Source organism: Ixodes scapularis, unplaced genomic scaffold, assembly GCF_016920785.2.
Source record: "Ixodes scapularis isolate PalLabHiFi unplaced genomic scaffold, ASM1692078v2 PGA_scaffold6__148_contigs__length_123643588, whole genome shotgun sequence".
In the NCBI taxonomy this organism is placed as follows: Eukaryota; Metazoa; Arthropoda; class Arachnida; order Ixodida; family Ixodidae; genus Ixodes; species Ixodes scapularis.
In genome coordinates this window covers 2,891,784-2,918,207 of record NW_024609881.1, presented here as the reverse complement: position 1 = coordinate 2,918,207, position 26,424 = coordinate 2,891,784, and the positions used below count along the sequence as shown (strand labels likewise).

At 46.9% G+C, this 26,424-nt stretch overlaps 1 protein-coding gene across 1 annotated transcript in view; it reads right to left on the bottom strand.

Moving 5' to 3' along the window:
- Positions 1-8,097: 8,097 nt before the first annotated feature.
- Positions 8,098-26,424, bottom strand: part of LOC8026687 (probable cytosolic oligopeptidase A) — a 43,692-nt gene continuing 25,365 nt past the window's right edge. The window contains exons 13-18 of the mRNA XM_029993282.3: positions 25,476-25,594; positions 22,493-22,697; positions 19,703-19,778; positions 17,452-17,599; positions 10,776-10,855; positions 8,098-8,340 (exon numbers count right to left, since the gene is read on the bottom strand). Of these exons, the coding sequence (XP_029849142.2) occupies positions 8,202-8,340; positions 10,776-10,855; positions 17,452-17,599; positions 19,703-19,778; positions 22,493-22,697; positions 25,476-25,594 (767 nt within the window). The 3' untranslated portion in view covers positions 8,098-8,201. The remainder of the gene's footprint in view (positions 8,341-10,775; positions 10,856-17,451; positions 17,600-19,702; positions 19,779-22,492; positions 22,698-25,475; positions 25,595-26,424) is intronic.

The window sequence follows — 26,424 nt, the reverse complement described above, 5'->3', positions numbered from 1 at the left end:
AATGTAATTAAGTTGCAGGTACAGCTGCAGCCTTGCAAATGTCTAATTTCAGTTGCTCGCACAACTCTTACCTTTCAAACATCCCGCAATGTAACCGAGTTGTGGTGAAGCAATATGCTTACTCTCCATGTAGCTGCACTTCACCAAAATGTGAGGAATCTGCCCAACATTGTGACACGGGTTATTTTCACTCGTTCAATAAGCTCGGACGTCTTTGCACAGATGGATCGTTAAAGTAGGCATGTGCATACTTTTGAAGCTTGAGATCAAAACTTCAAATTTGGTATCACGGTCCTTTAACTACTTCCTGGTCTGGAAACTGCAGCTCCCATCCTAGTAAACTTTGTCATCATTAGCAACACTTGCGCAAGTAAAAGTTAAAAAAACAATAAAAAAAAATTAAAAACGTTTACAAATCTCTGCAACACGAAATTAGAGGGCAGTTCTTGTGGGGGAGGAGGGGAGGGTGCGACATGGAGGGTATGCTTCTCCTTCTCCCCTCCTTTCCTCGATCATTATCCTTTTCCCCACCTCCTCTCCTCCTCCCGCTGAATTTGTTCATGGCTGACGTGACACGAAGTGATGCGACGTCATTTTCCCCGCTAAATTGAATGGGGAAACTGAATTGGTCTTGAGGTCACGTAACATAAATTTCTCCTCTAAATTTAGCGCAAAATATTTCCCTCTAAATTTCAAGGGAAAATTAATTTAGCGGGTTAAGTTTCTCCACTAAATTTAGCGGGGAAATTGACGTCACGTGACCTCAACACCAATTCAGTTTCCCCGCTAAATTTAGTGGGGAACCAGTGACGTCCTTCAGCTGGCAACATTGGTCGCTTTCTCTCATGTTCGGCCACTGATCTCTATGACAATTGCTAGATCGCGCTTCCCCGCTTGTTCGCTGCAGCGCAAGTGAAGCCACCGGGCTTCACTCGCTTGGGATACGATTTGCCGTTTTTGCTAGCCTTTGCTGCGGTTTTCCAGCGTGCTGACGACACGTTTTCTACTCGTTCGTCGTCATTCGCCGAAGAAGTTTTTTGAAGACTCTGTGTATTGTTGAGACTTTCCGTTGTGAACACGTGGAAAATTTTACGAAAGTGCAGTGTCGCAGGAAAAAGGCACAACGCGTCGAAAGGAAGGGCTGGCGGCGTGTTCAAAGCATCCTTGGCACGCCGAAGTGCCGTGTCTCTGTGCCTTCGCACGCTTGGATACCGACCAAGAACCGACGCCGTGTGTATGTGTTCAGCGAGTGCAATGTGCGTGAAGCTGTTCGTGCCTCTGGATCAGCGTCTTTTCCCCTCGCGGTTTAGGAACGAGCTTAATCCAGCGTCCACTAGCGACGGAGGATGGGGAGAAGGTACGTCTTTTTTTCGTCCTTAGACGATTTACACAATACCGTGCACAACAGCTCCTCATCACTGATCAGTGCTGGCTTATTATCAACCTACGCGACTCGCCTAATTGTAATTGGTCAACAGATTGCACACGACCATATCGGCCGCGCTTCAAAGATTTTCATTCTCGCCGTCTTGTACTTTTGCTTTCGAAAACCCCCCTGGCTCCACGTACAACGTTGCCCTATTCGTGCTCCCACGGAATCTATTAGAGTAGATTTGGGACATAGCCATGGTTAATATAGAACATAAGAATACGTACAGATCTCCCCCTTTTATTGATAGCAACTCACCGGAACAGCTGGACGATCCAGAACTCCGTGGCCGATATATATAAATGATCTAAAGGCATCTACGCGCGACACACGTTCAGAACTTTGGCGCGGCGTCAATTCTTGACCGGTATCCAAGCGTGCGAAGGCACAAAGATGCCTCACTCAGCGTGCCAAGGAAGCTTTGATCACGCCGCGACACCGGCGACACGTTTTCGACGAGTTGTACCTTTTGATACGGCTTCACGCACATTGCACTCGCTAAACACATTCACACGGCGTCGGTTCTTGGTCGGTATCCAAGCGCGCGAAGGCACAGAGACACGGCACTTCGGCGTGCCAAGGATGCTTTGAACACGCCGCCAGCCCTTCCTTTCGACGCGTTGTGCCTTTTTCCTGCGACACTGCACTTTCGTAAAATTTTCCACGTGTTCACAACGGAAAGTCTCAACAATACACAGTCTTCAAAAAACTTCTTCGGCGAATGACGACGAACGAGTAGAAGACGTGTCGTCAGCACGCTGGAAAACCGCATCAAAGGCTAGCAAAAACGGCAAATCGTATCCCAAGCGAGTGACGCCCGGTGGCTTCACATGCGGGAGCGGCAAGCGCGATCCAGCAATTGTCATTGAGATCAGTGTGTTCTGCCGTGCTCTTTCACTCGGGATTTCAGATTTCGGCGCACAGGATTTACCACTCCTCCTCACCCACCTTTAACCTCCTTGCTTAGGGGTATCTTCAACTACTTCCTTCATAGTAATCAGAAAGCCACCACTAATATAGCAAATATGCCATTTTTCGTATGATGATAGTGATTAGAGCACTATATAGCTCCTACGGAGCAGAGTAGCGCAATCCTTTGAACCCCGTGTTTTGCCGACAACATGGCCGACAGAGCGGCTCGGCGCGAGGCACGTGGTACTCAGGGTTCCAGGAGGCGGCCCGCCCTATGGGAGAATACATGGAGATCGATACAACACGGCTGATTAAAAAATGAACGGCGAGTTCACACTTTTCAAAACTAGTCTGTCCTGAAGTTAGTAAAGCACTAAACACTTTATCAAAGTTTTAATAATATCGGATGCGTGTGCAAATTTTGAGAAGGCAATTTCCAAGGCAATGGCGTTTGAAGCAGACGATTTTTGCTCGCAGCGGAGATGGGCTTTTCGGGTTGGCCGGAGCGGGTCACGTGAATGGTGTGACGTCGCCGTGTCGTCTGCTGCATGATGCCGCTCAAGCAATTTTTTTAAAAAAGTCAGGTCCTTGCGGGGCACAAAACTTAGCGCAAATTATTCTAAAATGTTCCATTATTATGTCAAAAACAATTGCCACTCCGTACACCCCCACAATACTGAAGAAACAGCGATTGTCTCACGTTCTCCATGCATTTCTGACCGCAGTTGGAACCTCCGGGCGTTCGCCGCTAGTCGCCGAGAGGCGGCATTCTAGATTGCGCTACTCTGCTCCGAAGGAGCTATATAGTGCTCTAATAGTGATCAAAGTGGCCAGACTGAATTCCGGAATGGATCTATTGGGGCAGGCATGTCACAAAACAATTTTTCCGGGGAAAAAATAATTTTTTTACGGTAATATTTATTGTACGAGATTGATTTTAGTTTGCGGCTATTTCGTCCATTTTAAATCGAGCGCTACGAAGTTGGTATTATATGCCACGGAGTCGCTGTTTTATGTTACGGAGTGATGCGCGGTAGCAACTCTTCTCATTGGCTAAGAGATTGATTGACAGCTTAGATCTTGGTTGTTAAACCTTTGTGATATATTGTAATTTCCTTCTGAGCAGCATACTTTTACGTTTAAAGAATAACCCATGTAACGAGAGTTATTATACTTTACAAAAGGTTTACAAAACGGGCACTTGCGTTTGGATTCATACCATAACAAACAAAAGCATGGCCACCGCTGTCTCTGTTCCCTCGTGTCTCGTCTACCTCGAGTAGTTGTTTCGCCTAAGTGATCACTGATCAGTGTTTCCTGTTGACCCAGGTGCTTGAGTGTGACTTTCTGAAGTGAAGTAGTGTGTTTAGCAGCTGTTGCAGGTGTTAGTGATAGGAAGCGACGTGGGGTTTGGCGTCATAGCACGGTTTGTTACTTTTGTTTTCTTTGCTTTCACACTGCAATTTTTTTGCTTTCTCAGCATTTTTTTTTTATTTTTTTTTTGTTCGAGCGTTGTTTTTCAGCAGCCATGTCGCCCCAAAAGATGACAAGCTGAATGCTATTTGGTTGGAGGCAATCGGGCGTTCGCGGATTGACAAACGTGGCCAAATATGTTCTTGTCTTTTCGCTCCGGAGGCCCTCGAGATTTGCACCGGGTGCACTGAACGTACTACGGAGCGCGCCAAAGGCTCGGGAGGCTCAGGCAGTGCGCAGTCTTCGTTGCTGGCAACCGTCCTCCGTGACATATCTTTGTATGGCCGAACCGCCGAACACCCAGTTGCTCGCAGCGGCGGTCCATTTTGCAGGCCGTTTGCACAGAACCAACGTTCAACTCCGCAGCCAAGTCAATCCAAGAGCAAATCCAAGGGCGAGGGGCGCGGGCACTGATTAGGGGTGTCGCTAACTTTTGTCGAACCGGATTTTTAGGTCGAACTTTCGGGGTTCGACGAACTTTCAAACTTTTAACCAAATCGACAGGTTCGACTTTGTGGACAGTGTGGCCAGACCTTGATACAAATATATCTAGGTTTGGAGAATTTTTTTTTTTTTTTTTATGCAAAGGGTTATTTTATTTATGAACACTTTCAATTGAAAGAAACGAATTCTAATCACTGAAGAAGTTAATAACCTAATTTTTTGTAGTGTATTAACTGAAATAACCAATCAGCGTTTCCCTTAATTAATCCCTTAGCCATTACCATCCAATCCGAAGCCAACTGGCCAGCCTGTCGCGCATGCGCACACGAGTCGAACCTCAATACAAGGTTCGTCGAACATTCCATTAAAAGTTCGATAAGTCGAACCTGGTCGAACTCGAACCTCGGCCGGTTCGCGACACCCCTAGCACTGATCTCTAGGCGCGGGCACTGATCTCAATGACAATTGCTGGATCGTGTTTGCCCGCTCCGCGAATGCGGTCACTGGTGGCCATCTTTTTGGTAGAGTTATATTACCTCTAGCCAAGGTACAGCTGCTGCAGCCACTATCATCCATCCATGGCAGACAGCATTGTGGCAGTTGTGCTGGCAGGCTGCCATCAAAATAGCGTGGGCGATTTTTCGTGCTTCATAGAAATTGTTTGACGGAACATATTTTTGAAACCCGACGTGAACGGTAGCCCGATCTTTGAGGACCCGGTGAAAGTTTCACGAAATCGCAGCACCGGAAAAAAGCAACACAGCACACATCGAAAGTCGCATCGAAAGAAGCATCGAAAGTAGACGCCGGTACGGAGTCTGCGTTCGATGCGAGCTGCGCTGCTTCCCCTCGTGCTGCGTTTTCGTTTTGCCGGGTCCTCAAAGATGAGGCTACCGTTCACGTCGGGTTTCAAGAATCTGCTTCGTCGAACAACTTTAATCAAGCATGAAATATCACCCACAGTACAGTGTAATAGATCCACGGCTATTTTATGGCAGCCTGCCGCCATTGCGCTGTCCGCCATATTACTGCGATGGCTAGAGATAACAACTCTACCAAAAAGATGGCCAACCGCGACCGCAATCCCATCTATAGGCGGAGCTGGTCAATCGTGATCCAGCAAATAGACATAGAGATCAGTGGGCAAGGGGGGCAAGGCATACTTCTCTGCGTGGGTTGAAAGAGAGAGTTTCAAATGTGGAGAGGTTGCGACCCTGACTAAATTACGTCCTGTAGCGTAACTATTGCTAATTATTTTTTTTTTCGCGTAAGATTTGTTTTGTGACATGTTTATCCCAATTAGGCTGTTTAAAAAAACATTTTTTTTTCTTTGCAGTTACCCTTTAAAGCCAAAATAAAAAGTAACTAGGGATGTCGCGAACCACCCTAGGTTCGAACTAGATTGATATTTTCAAATTGAACTGATAGCGAGTTCGTTTCACGGCACTCGTGCCCACGCGTGCCCACTCGCAGCGTGGAACGGGTTCGTTTCGGCCGGCACTCCACGAGTGGTTGCACTCTCTGAGTTCGTTTCAGCGCTGACACCCCACGCGTGCATGCACTCGCTGCACCAAGAAAATCGGGAGTGCGCCACAATGCAATCCCGTCATGCCTCGCTCCGGTCGAGCCGGCGAGGAGCGGGAGCAGACGACGAGGGTTCGTCTGCTATGATGTGTCGCGGAACCGAACCGGAAAAAAAGTAGATTTTCTCATAGATATCGCGTCCCGCGGGCCATGAAATCAAACGCGAGCTTGAATTGTGAGCGTCTGCTATTTCCCGAAGGAAGCAATTGACAACCCGTGATTTATTTGCAGGTTTTAAATCGCTCTGTTGCCGCACAAACGCTGAAATATACCAGTGTGTAAAGAAATGCTCAGAACAAACGCAACAGCGGCCCCCGAGATTGCTATCACCATCCGTGTGTGGGTGAAAAATTTAACATTTTTCGACGAAACTCCCCCAGCAGAAACCTCTGACTGCCCAATGAGCATCAGAGAAAGCTAAAGATGGAGACTTTATCCGAGGATTGGGCGACATCATCATGTTTAACATTTACCTACGTCAGCTAACTTACCCCGTCGTATTTTGTTCGAGAAAGCTCTCATTCTCGACGCCCTCGCCAAGGCTAATATCTAATCCTGACGATCCAAATTGAAAGTCCCAGTTTTGCTGGATATTCCAACAGGATAGTTTTAAGCCGTACCCTTTCAGTGGTTCACGAATAATACCATGCTCAAACGGATCAAGCTTCTGCCCGGACAGCCATCATCAGTTTTCTTCAGTGTAAACGGTTATAAGAATTGAAAGATCGCAATCAGCTGCTTTGTAGACAGCTGGTTGCGGAAATTTACGCCGTCTGTAATTATCTTTACGGCAGCCTAGCTGCTTGAAGTCATCGCAACTATAAACTACAGGTTGCAGCGGCCAACGTTTGTAGATAAACGTTGGTAGCGACTGCATTCTCGCATTCCCACGCATCACTCCGAACAGAAAGGCGCTAGTTTCGGTTTGAAGTCGGTACCTTTTCTACAACATAGATGGCGGCAGCGTCAGTCTTCTGCACTCGGTGCATTTGGCGAGTTCGTTTGAGTCCAGTTTTCCGTGCAACACTCGGTGAGTGCGATGCATTCTGGGAGAGAACTCGAACGGTGCCAGTGCGTGTGAAACGAACTCGCTATGAGTTTGGAATCGAAAGATTTGTGGCAAATTCAGGTGGTCAATCGCCAGCGAGACCGAGCCGGCGGAACCGGCAACCAGAAATGCGCTGCCGGCACACCACATGACCCTCAGCACCCGAAGACGGAACGCCAGACGGTGGCGGTTTACTTCGCCTCTTACTTGCGCGACACAGCTAGCGAGAGCCTGTCGCCGCCGTCACCCGTGTCCCGACGACTTGGATTGACTCAAGTGGTGGCTGCTGAAGTGACTTCAGATCAGCTTTGGCAATGGGGCTAGCTACCTTACACCGAGTATTGGAGTTTTGGTTTCGTTTGTAACATGCATGTAGTTTTGGGCACCGCTTTTGGCAGAAAAAGTGTGCATTTGAATCATGCAAACACGGTCATATATATATAGACATACATTATAGTATGAAGGCGAGGTTGCTTTGCCCGCAACGCCTACTCAATTCATGGCTCAGTCCGTGGAAGGTTAAACTAGAGAAAAGAGGGGGGCACTGCAATTTGGGCGCTTGCGGAACCCATGAAATCAGCTCGTGTTCCATGGGATCCAGTTTGAGAACCCCTGCTCTGAAGCAATCTTTGGCAAGAATCGGGTCTTTCCTGGCATAAAGAACAAGTTTTTTTCCATTTGGCAACTTTTCTCTAACAGTAATTTGCTCCCGTGAAACGTTGAATGATGCACTTCATAGTATCACTTATTTTTAGACTTTACACTTTGTGGTTGCAAACATTTGTGGGTCAACTCAGCAAAAATGTAGATTTGGACCCACAAATATCCGCATCCAATTCGCATTCGCAACCCCTAGCATCCGCATCTAATCCGCAACTCGCCAAATCTGAATACATTTTACAGTCAAATCTCGTTAATTCAAACTCGAGGGGGACCGAAAATTTGTTTGCATAAAGCAAAGTTTGAATTACCGGGAGTTTCGTCCCATAGACACACATAATATGGGATCTGCAAGTTAGTTTGAATTATCAGTAAGTTTGAATTAAAAGAGTTTGAATTAATGAGTCTACTGCATCCGCATCCGCCAGTCGACAGCAAGTATCCGCGGATGATCTGCAGGTAATCCTCGGATATACGGGAGTCTACTAATTACATTCTTTATGCAGACAACACAGCCCGAAACATATCAAAGCAAAAGGCAGAGCGATTTTATGTTCAGCATAATTTATTTGGCTCTGTCAACTATACAAATCTGCCTCGGAAACACACCCCAACGTAACTTTATCAGCCTGCATCGGCTCGAGATGGCGGTCACGGCTCGAGGGGCTGCTTGGACTGCAGCCCGTATGCAGCCAGCAGCGATTCGGGAGAGGGATCGCGCCCCATGAACCTCCGGAACACTTCGCTCCCTTCACAGCTGCCTCCAAGCTCCAGGAAGGTTTCCCTGAATCTACAACAAAGAGGATGAGTTTCTACGAGGGTGGTTCAAAACTTATCCGCATTCTGGTTGGACAGCTTATTTTAATCGAAACTCTTTAAAATAGTGAATTATTGCATAGGCAAAGCCTCGACTGGTATGCAAATGATTTGTCACATCATCCACAGCCCTCATCTATCCGCATCTGTCATATCTATCCGGCAGAATCAGTTCACAGGCACATTCAATGTCGTCATCAGCTGAGGACGCGGACGGCTCTTTCTTTATGGCTGACACTTTGTGCGTCCTTCTTTGAACTTCTCTATCCATTCAAACACACTTCTTGGCAACAAAACATTTCCTCCATACTGCGCACAAAGTCTCGAACCACGAAAACAAGGGCTCCCCACTTCAATCAAATCACAAGTAAGGTAGCCATTGTTTTTTGCACCTCAGTCACAACAGAACTAGCTGGATTAGCAACTTGCACATTACCCCTTACATGGCGATCAAGTCTGCCTGCTCCTTGCGCAGAAGCAAAACGTTGATAGCGCCCAGCTGTGATTGGAACATGCACTCGGTACACAGATACAGCGTCGTCTGCTAGGAGTAGCAATGGCTACCTTGCTTCTTGCATGCATCCACGAATGAAAATTCCACGTCAACAAACTCTGTAAGTTAGTACACATGTGTTAACTCTAGCAAAGAATATTCCATGTGTTTGAGTGTGCCATTACCTTCCACGAGATTATCTTCTTGCTTTGGCATCACAGCTACAACTAGGTTATAAATGGAAATTCACAACACGTAACCCTTTGAGTGCCACAACCAAGTATACTCGTTACATGTTTTTTTTTTTTTCTTTCTTGCGTCTCGAAAAGCATGGCGAGAGACAAACGTCCAAGGTTGGGGGCATGTGGACATTAAGTAACATTGTGCCCATAAATAAATGTGTATTTAATAAGCAAATATACTTTATAAAGAATGTTCTGTGTTATTGGGTTTGAAATTTGCATTTAGCACACAGGAAGAAATCTTGGCATGGGATGTGTTCCGGTGAAAAAAAAACAGCAATAAAAGGGTTAGACTTCACAGTCATCCCGAGCAAGAATGCAAGTATTCCCGGCGCTATGGGCTTCGACAAGATCCTACGGACGCTTCAAAGAAATTATCATTTTCCTTCAAATTTCTAACTCAGACTGCCCTCGAATGAGGTCATCTAGTTTCAATTACATCAAAAAGAAAATAAAATATTTTTGAAATTTAAAGGGGTATGAAAGTGAAAATTCAAATACCATATACAAATTTCGTTCGTAACTGAGTTAAGCATGACGGATAATAACCGTAAATAGTAATCACACGTTTGCATTTTGAACAACTGGCTAAATTTTTCGCTCCAAGCGGTGCACTTGAGCAAGCGCTCGCAGAGAAGCGAACGGAAAGCATGATGCGTCATGGGATATTCGGTGCAAACAAAAACAAAAAAGAAGATTCCCCGCATTTGTGACGTAGCAAGGCTGGCGTGATTATGAGTTTTGCCGTTGGTGGCGTTGTCAGCGTTGTGGTGGTGCCAATAGCGTCAACGCATTACAACTGAGCCCTTTGAAGTACTCAGCAGGTGACGAGCGTGTGGCTGGCCCAAGGAGCATGTAGCTTCCACAGCACTGTCAGCTTAGGGGTGAACGGGGTGGGGAAAGCAACTTTTGTTTTAGTTTTGAAAGACAGCCTAATCTTCTACGGGGAAAATGGCTATGTCCAGGTACACAAATCAGGGTGGTCTGAGCAAAAGGGGATTCCCTCCTTTCCATCTTTTTGATCTGCTTGGTAGAATAAACGATTCGTGAGTTGAGGAGGAAAGCTAAAAAGGCAAAAGTTGAAAAATTGTTTCATGACTGCCTTAAACGGCTGAGCATACTTCCAAAGAGCGGCGCTGCTACAATGTTTTGTGCGGCTACGTAACGCTTCTTGCTATGTCATGACCTAAGTAGCAAGATCCCCAACATTGCTACATTACCTCCCAACTAAGCTTTGCACTCATCTACCCGATGCACACTGAAAGATTGTTTATAAGATTTAAATTTAGTTTTCTTTTGCCTTTCAACGGATGACTGGTGTTTTTGAGGTTATGCTGCAACATGCAACACATTTAAGCTAGAAAACGAGCGCTGGAATTTCGTTTCCATACCCCTTTAAGGTTTAGAATTATTAAATTTTGAATTTTGCAGAATCGTGCAGCATTTACTAGAACAGAGGTTCAGAAACTTTTTGATCTCAAGGAACCCATTCTGGTCTAGGCATCGATGCAATAAAACGGCGCAAGAGCCTATAGACGTAAACAATAATGCGCGGAAGTGCTCGGATAATAAGTTCCGCTTTGACGGATAGCTCGGATCCCACTCCAAGCACCGTCTTGGCTCATACCGGCGGCGCCGTGACGCGGGGCACGTCGGTCCATTGCCGGTACCCACCTTTCTCCGACGTGGTCCACCTCGGACCCCTCGGCAAACCCGACCTGCCGGAAGGCGCCAAAGATGTCGGCAGCCACCATCTGAAACGGGGCAAGGAGGCAACAAGGTAAGGCTAGAACGGTACAGTCACCGACAAGGCGACAACGGCGGGGCGCGTCTTTCGAACAATTGAATGATCGCGTTTAAGCTGCAAGAAACGTCGAAGCGTCGTCGAAGGCGGGAAGCTCACATCGGGGGCGGAACAACCGAAGCCCTTCCCGTCGTCCTTGGCCCATGACCGTCACAATAAAAAAAAAATAAAGAGCCTTCCAAAGCCTGCGAGCGGAACCTTGTTTTTCGGCTGCAGGACAAGAAATCTCGCTCTCTGCAGGTCGTGGGGAGCCAACTAATGGGAAAACGGAAGGAGCCAAGGGGGTCGTTGCATCTACGCAAAGCCTCGGACGTGCCCAATATCTCTGCCAGAAGCTGCTCGTTTGTAAATTCCGATCCGGTTACGGTCTAATCTCCTTCCCTGTTGCTCTAATGGGTAGCGCATCTTGCCCAAAAGCCCTCTGCAGAATTGTGTATTATGAAGAATGCAGTGGATGCTAGCCGCAGTCTCCGTCTTCCCACCACGCGACACCATGTCAAACGTCCTCGGAGCTTCCTTTTGTACTGTTTTTTTTTTCTTTTTGTTTTTGAAGCTTTTGCAGCGGGTGAAGTTTTCTCAGTGTCTAAAAATTCTCCCTCTTGCCCGCCCTTGCCCCCCCCCCCCCCCCCCCCCCCTTTTCTTTTTACAGTTGCATTGTGTGGTTGGTGGAGCTCATAGAGGGGATCGGTGGCAAAGTGGGCTAGCACCAATGAGGTGAGGGGCTTAGAGCGATAAACTGGTATTCCGTTCACCAGGCAAAAGTGACCCCCCACTTGGCTGTCACCGTGTTGTAGAAGTTTAACCACTAGGCACGTGACCGTACCAAATCCTGAGGCTTTTAACCAAAACTGAGCCGAGATTTGTTGTCATCGCTGTAAAAAGACGTGATAAACTGCTTTTTCGATACTGTTAGTCCCAGAGAGTAGTGTCTAAAGGGTGCGGCCGTAAAAACTTTCACATTTGGCACGCCTAGCAAAAATCGAATTTCAAATATACATACCTGAAATTGGGCACACGAACGTCGTTTATTCCAAAGTTTTTTGCCTATTTTTTTCAGACGTCAACTCGGGAGTAACGAATTAGAAAGATAACAAAAATGGCAGACGTGCATTTCCTATGGCCTATACCCGCCCGTTCGCCGTCTGCTATCTGGTTCGCGACGCCGTCCCCAGGTGGTGCACTGAACGCAAAAATGCGGGAAACGCTTTACGAAAGGCTGGTGACGGGCTAGATAATCGCGATAAAAAGTGATTTGAATTAAATATATGAACGATTGTTGAGATTACCTGTTTCAAGTCAAGTTTTGACAGATGGTCATGCAAGCAAGAAGACACCATGATGCGACGAGATCATTTATTTACAGCTGGAATAGCAAGTGGTGCTGCTACCGTTGCAGACAAGTTCGTTTTGAGTTATCATTTCATTCTGAATTTTACAGGGCCGCTGTAACACATAAAGTATATTTTTTTTCATACAGTTTGGGTATAATTAACACACATGTCACAAGACATATTTGTAAGAAAAAAAAGAAATCATATTAATTGGAGCAATATTTACGGCGCTGGAGTCGTTTCGGTGGGCCGGTGATAAAATGGCTTGTATTTGAGAGAGATAGTCGTCTTTTTGCTGGTTTCCCATTGGTACCTCTATCAGCAGCCTCTACTTTGATCTCCGCGTGCGGCAAGCAGCACGAGAGAAAGTAATAGGGAAACTAATAGTTTAAATTCCGTCAGGAAGTGGAAGCTGTGCGTTCATTCAATTGTTTATTCTTGAAAAATACATCTCCTGATATGCCTCTTCTGTCACGGCGATTTGAAATAACTTTGATGCTGCAGTGGCCCTTTAAACGACTAGGGTTCGGCCGATTCGATGTGCCCGCCGTTTACAGACACGCAAAGCCGAAGTCGAGCTTCGTACGCCAGGAAAGCCCTTTCGCGCATCCCATCGTCGATCTCGAGGAACGCGCCCACAATTTTTTCTTTCAGCTCTTCGATGCTGGGGATCCTCTTCGTGTAGACAAGTTCTTTTATAAATCCCCATACGAAAAAGTCGCATATATTTAATCGGGGGATCGTGGAGGCCAGTCCATATAATCTGATCTCCGACCCATCTACCGCCGAGGGAACGTGTTATTGAGCCATGCCCTCACAGTCTTTTCGTAATGGGGAGTTGCTTCATCCTGCATGAATATACAGTTTTTTGTCATGTGGTGCCTTTCAAGCTCAGGGAGCATTTCCGTTTTCAGCATCTCCAAGTAGGCAAAAAGGGGCCCACTATGCCTTCACGCCAAATCCCACTCCACACTGTCACCTTCGGTGAATGGAGATGCCGTTCGTCCACGGCATGAGGGTTATCTCGAGCCCATATCCTGCTGTTCTGGCGGTTCACACGTCCATCTAGGTGAAAGTTTGCTTCGTCACTAAAGAAAAGAAATTGCAGGCGCCCCGGGTTGCTCTTAATTCGCAACAACTCCGCCTTGCAAAACTCTAAACGTCGGACGTTGTCGCCGTCGTGCAGGGCTTGGACAACTTGCATCTTGTACGGGCGCAATTTATTTTTCCGCAGAATCCGTCGTACGCTTTTTTTCAGCATTCCAAACAACCTGGCTGCTCGTCTTGTTGACAATTGCGGGTCGCTCTTGAAAACAGCAAGCACCGCTTCAATGAGCTCCCCATTTTTCAGCAGCCTCTCACGTTCACTGACTGGATTCTTCTTTTTAAAGTCTTCTCCACTCACAAAACGATCCGCCCAAGTCAAAATAGTCGGGCGTGAAGGCGGGCGTTTATGAAATGCAGTGCGAAATTTTCGCTGTGCTGTGGCTACCGAGTTCCGCTCCACGTACCACTTGACAACCTGGGCACACTCACTTGCCGAGTATTGCGGCATCGCAGGGCGGCGCGGAAAATATTTTGATAATAACTGCAGAAGATTGTGAAACAAAAACAATAAATAGGAACAATCAAGATGCCTCAGCGGCGGCACTCTTGATTCCAAAGTTGAGCTTTCACCGGGAACGGACCCGTCAACAGATAAGCAGACGAAAAAGGAAGACACACGTTCGTCTGCTTTAGAACATATTTTTATTAAACGAGGGCGTCCGCCAGTTTCTAAATTTCAAGTAAAAGGGCATAATCGTTCACATATTTCACTAAAATCACTTTATATCGCGATTATCTCACCCGACACCAGCCTTTCGTGTGGCGTTTCCCGAGTTTTTACGTTCAATGCGCCACCTGGGAGCGGCGTCGCGAATCAGATAGCAGACGGCGAACGGGCGGGTATAGGCCATAGGAAATGCACGTCTGCCATTTTTGTTATCTTTCTAATAATTCGCTACTCCCGAGTTGACGTCTGAAAAAAATAAGCAAAACACTTTGGAATAAACAACGTTTGTGTGCCCAATTTCGGGTATGTACGTTTGAAATTCGATTTTTGCTAGGCGTGCGAAATGTGAAAATTTTTACGGCCGCACCCTGTAGTTCTGATAAAAACCCAAAATACAGCACCGCGGCCGACGGAATCTAGCGGAGCCATTGCAAAGCTGCCCGAGTTTGTGTCGTATAAGCACATTTCGGACTTAAAACAAATGAAACATAACTCGTCGGTACTGTTATTAAAGATCAATAATCAATTATTTGTGCGCAGTACTTAGTTAAAATCTAGACATGGAGGTAGCAAATTGGGGGCCAGTTTCAGCTGCCAGCTCTTATCGCTCTCAGGCCCTCACCTCGTTGGCTAGCACACAACAGCTCAGAGCACGTGGAGCGAAAGCTCGCGCTGCAGAACCCAGGGATCCTGGGTTCATCCTGGGTTCAATCCCCACCCCTGCCCGTTTCGATCTGGACGAGCATTGTACCGGTGTGCGGTCATGTATCACTACTGCGTGGTGCACATTAAAACCTCAGGCTGGCGGTTCTACTGCGCTGGCTAAATTTCTCATCTACAGCTCAGAAACCAGATGCCCCTTGAGGCTGACTACCGTGTTTGCACGATTGTAATGTGCCCCCGATTACAACGCATAGGCATATTTAGCGCTCAAATATTCGAAAAATACCTTGATGCCAATTGTACTTCGCAGGTAAAAAAAAGAAAGGCTGAGCACATACCTCATAAAACAGATTTCACGAAACGCACGCCAATACAAAAATAAAACCGTGCTCTAGTCACCGTTGTCAAAGTCCAATGATGGCTCTTTGCTCTCCACAAAGGTAATCCTTGCTTTCGTCTAAAACATTTTAGGTGCTACGCTTCTTGCGCTTGTACAAGTGCGCGACCGTCGCCGCTGGGAAGGTCGTCTTCCAAACAACTTTGCAAGTTCATTGGGTTGCTGGGATTGCGAGGCCATGCAGTGCTGCTCCATTCTTATCTTTTCCCGCCACCGTGATGGCCTTTCATTTTAAATAATGCCTCCTAGTCTAATTTCTTTTCGTTTTCCATCTTAAGATGGCAGACACGAGTCCTAGACGCGAGAGAACACGTGCGATACAGATACTAAAATGGCGAAAGTAAACAAACAATCACGATGGCGATAGGGCTAGCCTCCTTATACCGAGTATTGCGTTTTTCTTTTTGAGTTTTGGCTTTTGGTTTTGAATGTAATGCGCACATACTTTTGGGCACTGATTTTGGCGAAAAGAAGTGTGTGTTACAATCGTACAAACACGGTAACTACTGGCTATATAAACATACACAGACCACTCTTAGCTTACGGTGCGCGTGTTTGGCAGCAGACAAACTCTCTTTGACCTTGCAAGCCTCGTTCACTTTTCTTAAAGCTAAATCAGAGTTAGCTTTAATAAGAATGCAATTTCGCATGAACAAGCTCCAACGATATCTCGAGATGTCTCCGACTTTCCATGTTAATCGATTCATCCCAACCAGTCCCGTACCCCGTATTCAACACTCGTATAATACCCTCGGCGTAGCAGATGTATTGATGTTTTTAATCCAACTTTTGTGGCGTTTGTAGCTGACCTGTGATCAATCTGCTGTGCATCCTTATCAAGGCATCAAGCTGTTCATGAGCTCAGAAAAATAAACCAATGAAGGAATGACGGAATGAGTGGCGATTCCCTCTGTGCACAATGCGGGTGGAGACAAAGCATTCACACTAACAGCAAATTGCACAGGCAAGGGTACAGAGCACATACTCTTAGCAGTTGATTCAAGCGTGCGAGCGCAGCATCGGTGCCTCCCTTGGCTTCGGCCGTGCGTCCATAGCAATTGTTTTGTTCTGAGCAAGCATAAAACAAAGCATAGTTTGGCTTTTCATTGCACGAGCCATGCCGATAGAATCTTGAGGAGAATATCATCCGACTGGCACCGCGCCGACTCGAGTTTCAGCCTTGCTGTGGGCTCCAACTTTATATACAATCTTTATATATAATCTTAATGTCCGTGACGCTCCCAACGTGTCGCTCGCTACGACGCTCGTTACGACGTCCGTTCGCGACGGTTTTCTCGCAGGAAGTGTGGCACGAAACAAATTTTGTACAAAAACGTATTCGGTTATTCTAAGTAGTACTGTGTTTACTCGCAGAATGAACACACTTTTTTTTCCGAAGAATCGATGCAAAGTTGGGGGGGCATTCATTACGCGAAGTAAAAATTTTGCGTGCGTATTTACTCTGGCATAATGAACGGACCTTTTATCCTGAAAAATCGAAGTAACTTCTTATCTCTTCGCGCGTGCTGCCCGACCCCGTAACCAAACTAAGCTGTGCAATAAAAAAAAATATAACTCTTTGTTTTCTTTTTCTCTTAATTCCCTGTTGTTTTTTTTTCTTTTTTTTTTTTGCCACTTTTTCCAAGTTGTTTTGTTTGCTTAGGCGTTGCTTAGGCGAGGGCTCTCCGCTTAACTTATCTCCTTGCGCGCGGCGCATGACCCCTGGTAACCAAACTGCGCTGTGCAAAAAAAAAAAAAAAAAAGCTTTTCTTTTTTTTTTTTTTTGTTTTTTTTTCTCAGTTTGGTAAAGTTTTTTTTTTTTTTTGCCGCCTTTCGCAAGTTGTTTTACCTCCTCCGTAACCAAACTGCGCTGTGCAAAAAAAAAGAAGAAAAAAAAGCTCCTCTTTGTGTTTGTTTTCTCTTAATTACGTGGGTCTTTTTTTTTTTTTTTTTCTTTTTGCCGCCTTTCGCAAGTTGTTTCGTTCGCTTAGAGCGCTTCTCCGCTCCTCTTTCTTACCTCTTTGCGCTCGGCGGCGCGCGAGCCCAAAATCAAAACTGCGCTGTGCAAAAAAAAAAAAAAAAAAAAAGAAAAGCTCCTCTTCATGTTTTTTTTTCTTGCTTCCGTTGGATCTTTGCGAATTTTTTAACGCCTTTTGCAAGTCGTTTTGTTCGCCCACGCTGCCCATGCATTCGCGACCCCGCTGCACCAGGATAGAAAAGTGCGTTCATTTCGCGCGCGTGGGGGAAGGGGGTCAAAATTTTGACGTCCGAGTTGGAAGTGCGTTTATTACGCGAGTGAAAAAAAAATCGAAATTTTGAGAGCCGACTTGGGGGGTGCGTTCATTGTGCGAGTAAATACGGTAGTTCTATTAGAGACTCACCTTAGACCAGAGGAAAGAAAAGTAGGCGGCCGGGAAGTCCCCCACGGTGATGGGTGTAAAGGAGCACAGGTGGCACTCCCGCTTGTCTCTCGGGAGCGGGATGAACTGCGGCCATAGGCGCGAGCACACGTCCTGCCAGAATTCCTTCCTGCGTTGGCAAGTGCAGGTCTTTGTGTATGCAGGCTGCCCTTGATAAGTCCTGTCCCCATTCTATGGCAGAGAGCTTTGAACAGCAGACAGTGCGGCTTGCAGCAGGGGGATACCCTTCTTCTGTTTTGCTGGCGGTAGCGGAAACGCTGTTAAGAAAGATTAAGGGGGGACCTCATCAGCGGCTGGATAGACCTAGCAAGAGACCTCAGGTTATCCCGTATCAGCACAGAATTTCCCACAACCTGAAAAAGGTGGCGGGGAGGTTTGATGTCCCTGTCGTGTTTTCGGCGCCTCGTAAGCTGGCACACCTTTGTTCTAAAGTAGCCGAGAGGAGGGGGGGTGGGAACCAATGCACTGTAAACCACAGAAAGAAGTACGTGGATTGTGCGATCGGAGTGGTGTACAGGATCCCGTTAAGCTGTGGAAGAGTTTACATCGGACAGACGGGCCGTTGCATAAATGAAAGGGCACGCGAACATGACTGGTCGCTTCATTCAACAGCAGGAGGGCATTTGCCCCTGCACTGCGGAACATGCAAATGTCATCCTGATTTCAATAAGATCACAATCATGGGGAGGGGAGCAGATAAAACAGCCAGGGAAATTTTAGAAGCGTATGGAATAAAGAAGGAGGGGGAACAGAACTGCGTGAGTCAAACTTCTGTGTATTTACATAAGAAGGAGATTACTTTCATGGACACGTGTTGATGCGAGTGTGTTTTTTGTGGGTGTTTTCTTCGTTGGGTCCTTTTCAATAAATATTCAGTTGTCAGTTCAGCGCTCGTCCTGTGTACTCCTTTTCCTCCCGTCCATGTCGTTTGCGCGCTGTTTCCATTATTTCTAAGTGCAGCACGTTGGCGTAAGTATGGTTCCTCTGATGCGTCTTCAGCCGGTCCGTCTAGTGTCCCGTCCTGCTTGTGCGTCGAAAGTGCTCTCTAAGTGGCAACGAACGACATCACAGAAGCCGGCGCGTTGTGTTGACGGATGTCGCGATCCTGGCACCATTGCATAAGGTCTGCTCAGGCCCCATTCTCAATGTTCCTCGAGCAGATCCAAGTTACTCCTGCGGGTGGCATCGCGCGAAAATTAGGTTTGAGCGAAGCTGGGCGGCGGTAGGTTTTCGAACGCCAATGCGCAAAAAATTTAGCCTGGAGCAAGATGGAGTAAATTCGAGATGCAGTAGCGGTCAAATGCTTCGCGAATGGGCCTTCGCAGTAGGCTAAGTTATTTTCACTATATAATTTCGTTGAGACGATCCCTCCCCCAAAAATAGTTACAAATGGAATTCCCGCTACTATACTGATTTTCACCTCGAAAACCGTAGTAAATAAATAATTTTGGGTATAAAGAAAGTGTGCCTTTGCATTAATTATGTCAAAAACAGGTGGATGCATCTATCTTGTTTTCTTTGTCAATGTAGCTCTCCTGCCTGAACCCCGTCAAGGTTTGCGGTATCGGTAAAATAAACGACGGTAAACATTTTTTAAAACCTTGCAGCTGTATATGATTTTATCAATCAAATTGTCATAACCATAATTGCGTTTCATCGGGAATGTGGTGGACGTCGACGTCCAGTTTCAGCCTTTGCGGCACACGCTACAGTCTCTTTCTAAGGCTTACCAACGGCGTCCTTTTCTACCGCTTCTTTTTTCATTGCAAAACACACGCATGCAGTGTGAGGACGATGAAGAGATTAAGGTGAAGGGCGAGGGGCAGAATTGCAGCTTTGGTATATCGTTGATATAATGTCCAAATGTAACTAGCTTGAGCCCTCCACATTGTGGCAACATAGCCGAAGAAATTCGGCGATGGCAAATGCTGTAGAAAAAAAAGCCATCCCAAGATATCTCTTGCGAGCTTTCAAAGAGACAAGCATGTGCAATATGCAACCGCTTGAACATGATTGTAAACCTGAGACTGGATGCAGAAAAAAGAACACAACAAAAGATTTTTCTACCTTCTGTTGTGTTCTTTTTTCTGCCCCAGTCTCAGGTTTACAATCATGTTCAACTTACACCAGCACGCCTGCACTCTGACTATTTTTTGCAACCGTGAAAATGATTCGTGTGACTTCAAGAAGACAAAAGAAAACAGACACGCACTTGGAATAGAGCTCCAGGTCGAGGCAGGAGTAGTACAGCTCCCAGCAGAGGTCCAGAGCCACCATGTGAGTCTTGGCTGCACGGCAGAACAACACCACACTCAGACCTTGGATCTCAAAATGGCCAGCTTTCAACGTCTCTCAATAACAATCACTCTCGTCGCTGCTGCGATCAGTGTCGAAAACTCGAACAAAGTGAGCGATGCCGTAGACATCGTCGCTCCAAACTGCGTGCTCAAAACGTGAAAGGTAAACGAGAAAGGCGAAGCTCAAGACACCGAGAGAGCAGAGTCTCTGAGTGCGTGGAAAGGGACGCCGCTTGTTGGGCAAGGTACGTCACCAACCCCCCAAACGTGGCATCCTTCCCCAACAGGGTGGATACGAGGGTCTTGCACATAAATCTATTTATCTGCGAAACTATCTCACCATTTACGAAACGAATTTAGCAAAAATATAGGAATGTACAATGGGTTCTAGGAATATACTGCAATATCTCGAGAGATGGCCCATCTTAAACTGAAAGCAGATCGGGAGAAAATAAGGAAAAAACTAACTTTTAGTGCGCGATAAAAAAAAAAAAAGAGGGAAAGAACGCTAGTTTTAGAGTCTGCGACCCACAAAATTTGCAATCGCAGCGGGGGGCAACATACCAATTGGTACGTCAGCCCTCGCCATTGTCTGGTAGGGACAGTTGTCTTTAAAGACAACTGTCCTCCCATTCAGTAACGTTCACATATCTCCAACTTTGGCTGAGTTGCACCATTTTTGTCAACGTCACCATTGACCAGGGGCCTACTATTACCTACTAGAAGTAAGCTATCTTTCGGTGTTTTTAAAAAAAAAGTAGCAAATCCCATCACAAATAGGGGGCAGGTTACCTTTAAGGGGGCGGGGCACTTTTAGGAAAATTACGGTACTTATATTTCATTTTGGGTGTTTCAAGCTCGATGTTTCATTTTGGGTGTTTCAAAACAGCGCTCGATGACATCCTTTCCAAATCAGACTACAATTATTTTTCCTAGTTATATGCCAAATACCCAACTTCCCTATCAAGAAGAGAGCGGAGTTATAAAAACAAGAAACATATCTCAAAGCGAACGCACGAGGTGCCAAGTCCACGATTTTCTCGTTTGGGATTACCTTTCCCAACTCCGTCTGCTTATCTCATTAGGGCGAAAATCTCCACAAAGCGACCGAACGATCTCACCGAGCGATAACTTTGAACTGTGCTTGCACTGCTAATACGTCGTACAAAAGACAGTTTGCGGACGCTGTGCGAGGTGTGTTTCCTCCTCCTATGATGGCACCAAGGCGTTGGTCATGCAAAAACTGTTTGCAGGCACGTTTGAAGCGGGCCCATGCATGAAGCAAACTTCCAACATGCTTGACTGAAGATAATTTTGTCATCGTGTCCGCGGCAAACACTGCGTCTCAGTGCTGTTGGAACGGGGGGGGGGAAGACAGGTGTTTTAGTAACATAATGTAAGCAATATGGGGCAGGAGGTGGAAAACCAGCACCGTTGACCCCCATCTTCGCAATAGTTACGACGCTGCATCTTTCAAACGTTTTTGTAGGAGCGATGCGACGGCAGCATTAGTTCGCGAGTGGCAGGCGGTGGTGCATGGGATCGCTTGCTCAGTCTCGCGCGCCCCGCACGTGCAGAGCTTCGGCGAGGTCGCTGCACCTGCAGAAAACTCGAGTTTCCTCGATGCGTTGCGGCGGCGGTGGCATAGCCAAACTGGCTGCCGACGTGGACCTATTCCGTAAGGCTCTGGATAGAAGTCGAATGATTCGTGCCGCCAACGAGATTTCAAATAATGTTTCATCCCCCTTTTTTTTTATTACGAGAAATAAAAATACCGAGCTCTAAATATATCTCCTAGCGAGGCAAAAAAAAAAAAATTTCTCTTTATCTCTCTACCCATTCCTGGCAAAGAAATGTGTGTGCGAGCGAGTGTGCGTGTCCGTGTTATATAGGGTCGTTTCCCCCAGCCGGGGGGCGTCGTAGCGTCCAGATAACGCAACTGCAAAACGGGCATCATAGAATCCGCTAGTTTCCACGAGATGCAACCCTTTAATGCCGAAGTAAAGCGGCATCACAGCATCCTGGTAAACAACATCTGGAGGTGGAGCGAATGGTTCCTTTAATTTTCGAGCGAATTGCCCATTTTCTTTCGGAGCGAAGGATAGTGGGTAGACTTCGAAGCAAGCTGCCTTGAGGTCTACCCACTACCCTTCAATCAGGGCTCGGCGTCGTTCTGACGTCACTGCAACTCCTGCGCAAGAAGCAGACGACTTGCTCTCCGCATAGCACTTATTCTCCTCTTTACAAATGTGGTGTTGGATTTCACATAGCTCGTTTGCTTATGTTCTGGATGCAATGCACATGCAGAAAAAACCATGTCATGCGCACACGCAGAAAATGGGAAGAATGGCGAGGAGCATTTTCACTCTGGATGAAAAATATTCTACAAGTCAGCCAGTAAAATCAACTAATTTGCTCCTTTTAAACCACTGAGTGCAATGCGCAACAAAAATAATGTGTGCAAGACTTATTTTAAAATAATTAAAAATCACAAAAATGTCATTTTCAAGGGGGCTAACAAAAGTTTCTCAAGTTTTTCATAAATATAAAAAAATGTACATTCCAGCCAAACCTAAAAAGTTCCATTCCACATATTCTAAAGTATATGCATGCTGAATTTGATTGTTATAAAACCAATAAGAGCAAACATTCTTGCGCACAAACTGTCAAGATGCCCCAACCCCGTGCGACGTGGGCAAGCTCACCGCCGTGGAGCTTGGCATGCAGCTCGGCGGACAGGGGACGCCCGTCGTCCACGTGGCCGCTCACGGCGGCCGCCACGGGGTGCTGGGAGAGGAGCATCTCGCACACGTTGGGGCACGCCTCTACCAGGTCCCACTCGACGCCAGACAGGCCGGACACCTCCGCGTACCTCGTCCGCGTCAGGCAGTGCTGCAGCGTGTGGCCAAACTGGGGGCAAGAGAGGACAAACGTCCTTATATCCAACGGTTCACAAGGTCCACGGAAGAGCGTCGTTCGAAAACGTCCCTTCTTCGTTGACCACATGCGAGCAGTCACGGGACGTCGCAAGACCTTCGCACCAGTTCAGTTTCCTCGCTAAATTTAGCAGGAAAATTTAAGTCACGTGACCCGACGTCGCAAGATCTATACGTGATTTCAGTATCCTCAAGAATTCAGTATTCCCACACCTGAGAAACGTCAGTCTTTCGTTTGTACAGTCGACTCTCAGTAATTGAAAGTCACATAATTCAAATCTTCGGTTAGTTTGAAGCATGGGCCTGGTCCTGGCAATCGTATGTACAATGCTATGGGGAAAAACACGTGGTAATTCGAAGGCTAAATGTTGGGAGCTGGTTAATTCGAAGGATATTTTGTCTGCGCTTAAAGTCCGGAAACCCCGGGAGCGAAAAAAACAAATGCCAAGCGCGAATATGCAACGCCACGACCCGCGGCCGCGTCACTGGCGCCGCCGCACTAGGGATGATGCAATCAGATGCATTGTGCGACGGCGCCACGGCGCGTTGCGGCTCGGCGGCAAGGAAGCAAACAGCCTTGCGTGCGCGGCTGTTTGCTTATTGGCTTTGGGCTCTGCTCTCCCACTCTGCGCTCTCCCCTCGACAGGAGAGAGGGAGATGGGTGGCGAGAATGTTGGGTTCATTCGGCGGAACCTGTGGAACGGCGCGAGCGGGAGTTTTGACAACGAAGATCCGAAAGTGTGTTGGCTCGTTCGTCACTGCGGGTTCGTCACCGTCGACGCCGTCAGCGAGAGCAGCGAGACTGGAGATATCGCCGACGAAGCTGGGCCAGAAGAGGTACCCGCAGGTAGTGAACTGAGGGAAGCCCTTGGAAATGTTCCGGTCGATGTTGACAAGCACGTCAAGGTCTCTGGTCCGCTTTCGGACATCGAAATAATCAAAGTGGTTAGGCCTGGTGTGGTGGCGCAAGGAAGTGACGAGGACTCTGATGACGAGGAACTCTCGCCACCGTCGATTCCCGCACCGAGCGCTGCTGATGTGGAAACTGCATTGGGCGTCGTAGAACGTTTTTTCTCGGGTGAAGAGAATGCCGAAGACGCCTTACGTAGCATACGTTAACTTGCAAAGCCGAGTGACGGTGGCGCGGATGCGTCAGCGAAAACAATCTAAAATCGACCAGTTCTTCTCCTAAGTGAGTACTGAATAAAATAAACTCAGTTTTAGATGTGCTTTTTTAATTCAAAGTTCGCTTAATTCAAAGCATGTTGCTGTCCCTGTGAGTTTGGAATTACCGAGAGCCTACTGTAAATGCAAGAAAAGTAATTTCAAAACAAATAAAACAATTTCCCACTTGCACATGGTAATTGGAGGTCCAAAGCTTTGTTGGGAGATCGTCATACGTTGCTCCTCTCACAGTGGCGCCACCCTCGGCAGTACACCGTACTCATATAGATACTTAGCCATGAACGCAATGACGAAACTGCACTGCTTCACGCAAATATTTTGGTACCGCTGAGTTGTTTCTACGTTTATTCATGACGTTTGCACGAAGAATGCCATGCTATTGCGTGGCAGAGGGTTGCGGCAACAACGTTCTGAACCGCAAGATGTTGACCCATGGGTTTCCGAACTATGAGAAATTCCGGAGCGCGTGGAACCGTCTCGCGTGTCCGTCGTCTCTCGGGCACCGGTGAAAACCGGCCGCCTTTGCGGGGACCATTTTCGTGATGGGGACAATGAAAGGTGACCCACTGTCCTCGGGAATCTGGGTCTTCCTACCACAAATATTCGGTTGCTACCAGGGGTTGTGCCAACTATTTTTTCAAAGAAAAGAAAAGCGGAAGAGCTCGGCGAAGCGCACGAAAAGCGAAGAAAACTGGTAAGTGAGCACGCTGTTAATCAAACACCTAATAGCTAATACCTCCAAGATAGCCAATCATCATTAAATGCCAGGCATTTCTCGGCAACACCAACCCCCTTCAGATTTTGTTGGGCGGTTGGGCTGTCAATCACCATGAGCGAGAATGACTACTCGCCTTGGCTGACATCTTCCGAGACCCCTTGGTAGTCGAAATCCTCGTCCTCTCGCGTTCATAGATCACAGCAAAACGCACCACAGACTACAAAGGCCAAAATGAATGCGCCACGACGGTCGTCGTGCAGCTGAGCAGTCCACCGCCACTCCGAAGTGCGAGATTGTACCACGAAAAAGCCACCGCGTGGCGGCACTCATAATCACACCAGCGCTTGGCTGTGACGAGGGGCCTGGAGTCCCGATTGTAACAGAGTTCCCACGATGCATTGCATGCCTTGATGGCCGATTTCAAAGCGCTCACTAGAATCAAACGCTTGAAGCACGAAATATAGCCATCCGCTGAAGATACGAACACGCGATTGTCATTTGCCGATTTTATAGATTATATTTTAACCATTTCGGAAAGGTTTCCGTATATTTTGACTTTTGTTTCTGTACCCTTTTGATGACTGCTAAGCAAATTTAAATGATCCTTCCTTAAATAATTCCTTTGGTGCATATAGGACTTCGGAAATAAAGGTTGCCATCAATTTTATTATGATTAATATCATTATTATTATGGCACACAGCTGAGCATTTTCCGAAGCGACCAATCTATGTGAGTATGCAGGAAGAAAAGGCGAGGAACAGTACAAGGTCCGAAAGCGAGAACAACATAAGGTCGCTTCCATCGCAATGCCGCAGCAGTGCAGCGAGGCAGAGCATCTGCGAGCCCACCTTGCGGAAGAGGGTGCAGACGTCGGCATAGGACAGCAGGGAGGGCCGCCCGAGGAGTGGTGGCTGGAAGCTGAACACCAGGTTGGCCACGGGAAGGGTGCCCAGGGTTACGCTTCGCCCTGTAGTCCAGGGCGAGGAGCCATTCTGTGTCTGGTGGCCACTCGCAAAAACGGTTTTACGAAGGAAGAAATGGACAGCCCAAGGCATCCGCTCCTCGCTAGTGTTTACAAACTTTCCAGTGTTCAAATCACATTTTTTCCCGAATATACGTCGATGCATCTTCTACAGTCTACAGCATGTTTTTTTTTTATAAGTATGAACCTTAAGAGTTTGTTCACACATACACCACAGCACTTGCTCGGCACTATTAGTCAGTGTTGGAAATGGCACTGACTTTAATGGTGCAGTGCTCACTGAGCTATATTAGTAATACAACAGTGATACTACTCTGCATCAGCACTAAGTAATATTTGAGAGTGTGCTTCATCAGCACTAGCTCTAGTGTGGATTTAGCGCTGCGCTGTATGTGTGAACCGGCCTCAACCGTGCAAATCAGCCGCAGGAGCTCTATTTCTCGTTCGATTCGCTGGTCAAAGTATAATGAAACTGACTCCCGCTAACGCGTTTGTCGCATTCACAATACACATAGGTACGCGGGCTTACCGGCGCAGGTTCACCACCCGAAGTGCACAAAGTACAACTTAAACAAAAGCGTGTCTTGATTAAATACCAGCTTACTTGTGAACACGGACGTTTATAGGAAGGTGCACTTTACAATTTGTGATCAAAAAGTTACGGGACTGATTTTGTAGAGTAAAAAGAGAGAACATTCGGAACTGCGCTACACGAGTTTGCTTGACCACATGCACGAGCATAATGGCGATCTCTACATAGACTGCAAACCAAAGCGGGAGCGAACATTAATTTTTCGTCAAACTCAGCAAATCTA